Raw genomic sequence first — 8,322 nt, forward strand, 5'->3', positions numbered from 1 at the left:
TTCTATAACAAAGAACAGGACAACAAGTGCCACTGCACGTGGAATAAAGTCACTGAGGCCACACAGGGTTGAAAATGGATGTATTTTTTGATAGGATGAAATTCCTGACTCACACTTGAAGAACAAAATGAAGCATCAGTGTGAACTTTAGGGAACGCATCATGTAGTAAGCTGTAACGTCGGATTTAAGATGCCTTGTCGAGTTTTCTTATGACAGAGACGGAATCTTGAGTCAGGCAGAGGGAAGGATTTTTTTTTTTTTATCATGGAACTATTAAATCAGCTTCATTTAATAAAACTCCCTGCATGTATGGTGGTTATCATTTAGCTGTTAAAAGGAATGAACACTTTAGGTTCACTTCTGTCAGTCATAGTGAGGGTTTCTGAGATAAGCCATTCTATGATAACGTCATATTTTCTGCTGAGCCAATTTACATTTTATTAAATTATCATAAGGTAAATATGGTCAATGGAATTGAGCTTGAGTAGTGATTTTCTAGTCTTCTGACTACTCAAAGGGCTTTTACACTGCATGGTACATCTGCCAATTCACACCACATTCTCACACTGATGGCAGAGGCTGCTATTTAAAGTCACCATCAGTATTAACTGATCCATTAATACACAGTCGCATGTCGCTGATGAAGCTGCTGGAGCTCTTTGAGGTTAAGTGTATTGCCCAAGGACACATCAGACATGTAGCTGCAGGAGCTGGGGATCGAACCCCAAACTTACAGTTGTGAGATGACCGACTCTACCACTGAGCCACAGCAGCCCCAATGTTCAGGATTTTTCAGAGTATAAAAAGCTCATTCTGGCCACAAATGTGGCCGATGACCAGTTTGAAGTTTATAATAAAACAGTGAGAATGCATTCATTTCATACAGGTGATGAGCGACTACGTGCACATCAATCTCACATTGAAGCTGTATATGTACGAGACATCTTCAGTCTGTAAACAGAGACTGCAGTCTGCAGCGTTGTTCACTCATTGCAAACGGAGTTGATGATCAAATGAAGTTTGTATTTCTTGTCCCTCCACCTCTGTGCTTAATGGCACACACACCCTAACCCTCACTCAACCATGACCTCTCCCTTTCTCCCTCTCTCTCAGAAGTTGTTTTTGAAGTTATTGAGAGAATACTCAACTAAAACTCCTTATTCTAGAGAAACATATTTAATGCTGTTTAGTCCGAGAGGCACATCAGATGTTTTATACTCTGATTATGTTGCCTCCAAATCACCTTAATGTGAAAAGTCAGACCTGCGGCGATGTATCACTCTAAAGGAAGTATTAAAAACAATATAATAAATAATATAAAACTGCGATCCTTTGGTGACAGAGCCTTCAGTGCCTCAGCCTCCACCCTCTGGAACTCTCTCCCTGACAACATCCGCACTGCTGCATCTCTGGACATTTTCAAAAATCTTCTCAAACACCACCTGTTCAGCAAAGCATTCGGCCTCAGTTAACAGTTAACTTTCTTTGTTGTCTCCTATTACTGCCCCCATTTTTACGACTGTAAAGCATCCTTGGGTTTCTTGAAAGGCACTATATAAATCCAAGCTATTATTATTATTATCATAATGTGAAATTCTAAGTATTTTGTTGGTAAACTCAGTGTAGTGTATAGCCTACATACTGTAAAGCATCATACAGAATGTGTAAGTGGGGAGCAGGAAGGTTTCAAACACAGTTACAAAGGTAACTGGGCCGCTGTTTGTAGAGTTACAAGGATTATTAGATGTTAGATGGAAACAGATATTTTTATTGGTGCAGCAGGCGAGACAGCTTCAGCTTTATTTTGTCCTCTAATGGCATCATAAAAGAAAAGGTCACATTAGCCCCCTTTTTGCTTCAACGCCACTACCATTATGAGCTATTACAAAAAAAGGATTCAATGTGGTTCCCGGTATCTCTCTTATCCTCTGCCTCAGCAGATTGTTCTGAGACTTCATAGCATGATGACTCACGTATTTTCACACTTCACACCTTTGGTACCCAATTAGAGGTGAGTAAAAGAAGCTGCTCTCATGTTTTCTTTTTTAATAAGGATTACACACGGGATCTCAGTAGTGACATGGTTTGATGATCACGTTATATGCGTAAAGAAGGGGATTGAGAGTTAGCACTTTTGTCACTATGGCGACAGCGTGTGAAGGGTGTTATTACTGTAGTCTATTTATACTTAACATGAGACCCAGGAAGAAGTGTCATTTTTGTTGCTTGTTACAAATGGGCACACAGAGTGAAAGTACTTGTAGGAAGAGCCAACAATAGGTCTGTTGTAAATGTGAAAACCTCAGTCTGCTGTCTGCTGAACTACTGATTCTTATGAGCTCATGTTTGCAAGGTGTGACATTCGTTAAAGGGATCTGTGTATCCTGTAAAAGTCACTACAATGAAAGTGCTAGAGTGGGATTTGCATCGTCCATTCTGAGAAGAATTATCATGGATGTAAAAGCATCATACGTTGTGTGAATTCATCTTGGACAGTCAGGAAGGGCCCTCAGAGTGTAAGGCCTACAGAAGCCATTTATAGAGTAGAGTGTAGGATGGGAAGGTAAATGTCAGTTGGAAACCCCAGCTCCAGTCTGAATGTTGAGGATGTGTGGGATTCAGGATTTGGACTTCTGGCTATCACGACTCCTGCGTAACTCACACGAAAGGAAAAACACATTCATACACACACAGGAGGAAAAAAAGAGTGGGCAAGAGAAAGAGTTGAAGAGATTTCTGATGACATATTATGCAATAGCGATACAGTAATCCAATAGTCAAGATCCTGACTCAACATCCTCCCACATTCTCCTTCATGGTGGTGTTATGGGTTGCACAAACATACAGACATACAGATAGATAGATAGATAGATAGATAGATAGATAGATAGATAGATAGATAGATAGATAGATAGATAGATAGATAGATGGGCCGTCCCACGCAGCTTGTTGTATTAAAAACAGGATATGATGCTATTAAAAATATTTTTATTTTGACATCTCAAGTGCATATAGTTATTAGACAAGCATGATGCAAAGCGTTTGAATAAAATCTTTTTTTTTCTATTCATTGTTCATTCGCCCTGCAGCCCTTCTCGTCATACTTTCATTGTCTTTCACTGAATTTGACATTTTTCCAGTGCTTTGCCGGACTTTCTCTCCGTATGAGGCCCAATAACTTGTCGGAGATCCGTGCTGAAACTCGGCCGCCGGGCCAGTGGGTACAGCATGCCGCACGCATCGTTGCGCCCCAGATTCTGGTTCCCTCTTTCCCCGGACACACGGCCTGTGCGCATCGCCTGGTACGAGCGGAGCGAAACTTTCCGGTGCTGAGACGGGCCAGTTTCCGTCGGAAGTCCCCCTCTCTTTGCCAAAGTCTCGAAGACTTTCTCCAGATTTGTACTGTCCTTTGCAGACGTTTCAAAATAGGCACAGTCGTCACCGAGAACTGTGAGCACCTCTGCTCTGGATATTCCCCTCTCGGACTCCAGGAGATCCACCTTGTTGGCGCAGACCACCAGGGGAACCTCCGGCTGTGCGCACTGATCAGGAACAGACGATTTTGCGAGCTTAGATTTAGCAGCCAGAATCTCCGATCGCAGGTCGCACACCTCTTCGAAAGAACTCCGGTCATCAAGACTGAACACTAGAAGAAAAATGTCTCCTGCAAAAATAAGAAAAAAGAAGAAATCAAATATTTTCATCTTTGGAGTTTGCTTTTGACGCATATCTATGCATCCTTTAATAATCAAGCCTTTACGCATGAACCAAACACCTGCAGGGCTCTTTTGGCGCAGACAAAAGACTAACATGCATTCAGAGTTTTTATGTGCCATATATAATGAAAGAGAAAATACGCACCAGTGAGGATGGACAGCCGCCGTTTGGCTGGGAAATCCCTCTCTCTGGACGCGTCAAGAATGTCGATTTGGTAGGTTTCTCCGCGGATACGAAAGAGCTTCCTGAGGAAATCCTCGGAGGTGGGGTTGTAGTCCTCCACAAATCCGTCCCGAAGGTATCTTCTCAGGATGGACGTTTTTCCGACCCGCGGCGCACCAAGAACCACGATGCGCTTACAGTTCTGCGGCTTGGTGGAGCAAAGCGGGTCTTGTCGTTCTTGGCCAATCTGTCGCTGCCGGGTTTGACCGTGAAGAACCAGAGCTGCCAGCTGATCCAGCGGGGATCTCTTGCAGGGATGGCTGATGTTGGGAGAGGACAGTTGCCTTATGGCTGATCCTGAACGCGTCTTCTTCTCCTGTTTCCACTGAGACGTGGCCACTTTAAGTATCCCCAAGCCTGCCTTTATTCCAGATGAACTCAGGTGCTGCGACGCGTTTTTATAAGCCAGTAAGACTTTAGAGGACCCAGCGCACTGTCCGTCCATGTTCCCACGAAACTGGGAAGCATCGTTGGTTGAGCGGTTTAGCTGGTGCGCGACAGGGATGGAGGTGGTCTGTGCGCCAGCGGAGATGCTGCCCCTGTCCATAGTTCTGAAACAACTTTGAGCCATGGTTCCGCGAAAGAAAGCAGAACGAATGTTTGATGTTAACGTCAGACTTGTCTTTGCCAGTGGCTGCTCTCTCTTATATAGGCCATCCCAAACCCCCGCGTTCATCTGCGTCATGCTGATTGGCAGGACTAGGTGGTGTGTTCCTATAAAGGGAAGACAAAATGATTTTCTTCTTCTCTTGAAATTTTCTGAAGCCACGTACTTGAATTGTATAGCCTAATTCACGTAGCCTACTTGAAATATGATGATAATAATAATAATAATAATATTTTATTTATATAGCACTACAAGTAACAAAGTGCTTCACAACAGAAAATAAAAGCAACAGGCAGACAGTAAACAAACAGACAATGAAATCAGAATAATACAATAAAAAAAAAACTATTAAAACGAGAGTAAAATACTTTTAGCAAAAGAAAGTCTTGAACTGAATCTGCAAGTCTGATCTCCTTTGGCAGGCTGTTCCAATAGTGTGGGGGCTCTAAGAGCAAAAGCCCTGTCCCCTTTAGTTTTCAGCCTGGATCTCAGAACAGTCAGTAGAGCTCTGCCAGAGGATCTCAGACTGCGTCCTGGTGCATAAGGGGTTAAAAGCTCAGAAATATAGGCCTAATGGTTAATATTAATATTATTATTATTATTATTATTATTATTATTAATAATAATAATAATAATAATAATAATAATAATAATAATAATATGATTCCTATTTTTATCAGGCCAAATATTGTTAGCCTACTTTAACACTATTTTTCCCAATAGCCTACTTCCGGCTTCAGAAATGATAAAAATTCAGCTTGTTTTCTTTTTTTGTTTCGTTTAAATTGTGTGTTCTTGTCTATGAGGTATTTCAATACGTGCCTTTGGTGTTTTTATTGAGCTTACGTTTTTAACTCTAACGATAGAACTAGAAAGGACCCAAGACAGAAACAAAGAGACGTAAGACAGAAACAAAGTGGCCTACTTTGTCGCTCCGTGTTTTAAGACTGCGGTGAAGCCAGCCGCTCCTCGAGTTTACATGGTGAAGTGAGCCGCCCGTAAATTTGAAGTGCCCACGTATTCTGATCTTTATGGTAAATGCTCCGGACTGCAGAGCGAGCAGGAGACAGAGAGAGTGATGACGTGAAGTGCTAAATGTCTAGGACTTACCATAAAACTGAGATACACGTGTATGAAACGGGAGTAAACAGAATACTGTTCAGGGAATAGCTTCGGAGGTCGGGGAAGTTAGTGTGAGAATAATTCTGCGAGTCTGCGGTAACTTCCGTTTTTCAAAAGAAGGTGTTCACAATAAATATAAAAAAACAGTTTTCTTGGAGAAAACAATAATTATATATATTTTATTACATAAGTACACTATGATTCTGATATGGTTGGACTTAGTACTTCTTAGACTACATGCACAGGTACTATGAAGTACTTTTTCTGTGTACTTTTTGAGAAATCCACTGTCAAAGTCCATAATAAATCACTATAATTACTCTTTTTTTCTGACTTTGCTGTCATATAAAAAGAAAATCTTCCATAAGTACATTTAGGTACTTTTACAGTGTACTTTCTGAGATAATACAGCACAATAATGAGCCTGTTATTTTCTCAAACCCTGAGGCCCTTTTCAAAAAACTGCTAATTCATCAAAAATTGTTCTACACATTTACATAGGCCTACCTTTAACTTCATAAATACATGTCCTTTAACCTATTATTTGCCATCATAACCCACAACATTACAATGTGTATTAATTATAACGATTTTATGTTTTAACAATAATTAAACTTATAAATAGACATTAGTTTTACCCTATATGTTCTGTTTAGCTTTTGAGTGTGTGGGTTTGTTTTTACACTTATTTTACCTTGACCCTTATTTTTACCTTGAAAATCAGAAAGCGTTAAACTCATAAACCCCCTCTTCTCCCCTTGTTGACGCGTTGAGGAGGTGATTTGAGTTGAGGAGGTGATTTGGGTTGAGGAGGTGATTTGAGTTGAGGAGGTGATTTGAGTTGAGGAGGTGATTTGGGTTGAGGAGGTGATTTGAGTTGAGGAGGTGATTTGGGTTGAGAACTTGACGGACGGAGAGGACTTCGTGTGTGCAATTCGGCGGAGAGTTGTTTTCTCAACAAGTTTGTAGAATATTTGCATATAGGCTACTAGGTTTTTTCAAAGACCAATGTGGAGCCAATGATGACGAATCGTCAAGGGTAGGTTTATTCTAAATAGTTGATGTTAATGTTCAACAGAGTTGCAGATGACAGTTGTATGCTAACGCTTTTTTCACTTTTCAAAAACCAATGCTGACATATTTCTTGACTTTTTGTATCCTATAGAGGCAACATAACATATTAATGAAAAGTTTTGTTGTAAAACTGATAAACTTATTTTAATCAAATTCAATCCAACACATCTAAACAAACTACAGCCTCTGAAAATGAATTCACAAAATGCAGCTTTTCATAGTCCCCAGAATCATTGATTTCTTAATCTTAATGAATCATTGATTACTGTATGCATGGAAGCTGATGGGAAACTGAGTGACAGACAGATGGCTAGGAGCAGGGGGAGTCTGAGGCTATCTGCTGAGTGGATAGGATGATCAGAGTTAAATTGTGGAATCATCAGAATTGTTTTTCATCACCATGTATGTATTCACAAATAAAATGTTTTCAATTGTGTTTGTTAGATGACAATACAAATAAATAATATCAGAAATATGAAAAGAATATGCATTTCTGCTATTGTAGAAAAAAAGATTTGCAATAATTGGGAGAATAGAAACCAGGCTTGTTGTAGACTGTTTCTTGCAGTTATTTGTGATGAGTATATGCCAATACTAAATCTTCAGATAGGTCCTAGATACCGCTGCACAATGCACATTGAGTACTTTGGAGTTGATTTAGTTGGTCCAAAGGATATTGACAACTGAATATCTCTGCAATTCATAAATAAAAAGAAAACCAACTTTCAAGATGTTCCTTAATTTATCTCTAAATATAAATAAAACATGTAAAATAACAAACATGCCCTCAAGACCGAAGCCTTAACGCTGTTTCAATGTCCTCTCTCCTTTGAATCCATGGATTTAGTGTTGATTGTTCAATAAAAAACGTTGCCTGATTTAGCTTAAGTACACTCAATCTGCAGTTGAGCTCATTGTTTGCTTCATATTGACTTTTATTTGAGCTACTATCATGAAAATTTCAGCTTTAAAAAGGGTTAAAAATGTAATGGCAGCCAGACAAATTTTAAGGAGCCATTTAAAGTTCTTGGATGTGTTTACATGTTAAAAAAAGTTTCAATCTGGTGTATAAACCAGCTCCACCAGTATTAGCATTAGTATTATTGTCCAAGTAGCAAATGATCTTAATCCTGATCCAGTTAACGAGCTACATATAATTTTACAGAAACAAAGCTGCCAATAAACTTAAAAATGTACACATTATGTGACTGAATATCATTTTATTTTCTGCCAGTGTTTGACATGGACATCCACTGTGCTATGTGCTCGACCTCGAAGCCCCCAGGATCAGGGCCTGAAATGAATACTCAAATGTATGTTGACTTCTTTTAAGAGTTAATTTTTATAGTGTTTAATTAAAGTTTATACAGTGACAATAAGAGCGTTATGAGAGGATTCTAGATTTAAGTTTAGTCAGTAAGAGGACAAAGGATTTCCAAACTGGTTATGGTTTTCCACCTTGAAACAGGGTTATTGAATCTTCAGAATCAGAATGAAAGCACAAGATCTCCTGCTGACAGCTTCAAAAGAATAAGATAAAAATAGAAAAAGCAAAAAAAAAATAGAATAGAATATAAAA

General features: G+C 39.5%; 1 protein-coding gene across 1 annotated transcript; it reads right to left on the reverse strand.

Moving 5' to 3' along the window:
• Window positions 1–2,972: 2,972 nt before the first annotated feature.
• rasd2b (RASD family member 2b) lies at window positions 2,973–4,566 on the reverse strand. The gene is made up of 2 exons (XM_020654169.2): window positions 3,863–4,566; window positions 2,973–3,665 (listed from the first exon to the last, which is right to left on the reverse strand). The coding sequence occupies exons 1-2, from the start codon at window positions 4,509–4,511 to the stop codon at window positions 3,118–3,120; spliced, it is 1,197 nt and encodes a 398-aa protein (XP_020509825.1). The 5' UTR covers window positions 4,512–4,566; the 3' UTR covers window positions 2,973–3,117.
• Window positions 4,567–8,322: the final 3,756 nt, after the last annotated feature.

Source organism: Labrus bergylta, chromosome 1 (genome assembly GCF_963930695.1).
Source record: "Labrus bergylta chromosome 1, fLabBer1.1, whole genome shotgun sequence".
NCBI classification, from domain to species: domain Eukaryota; kingdom Metazoa; phylum Chordata; class Actinopteri; order Labriformes; family Labridae; genus Labrus; species Labrus bergylta.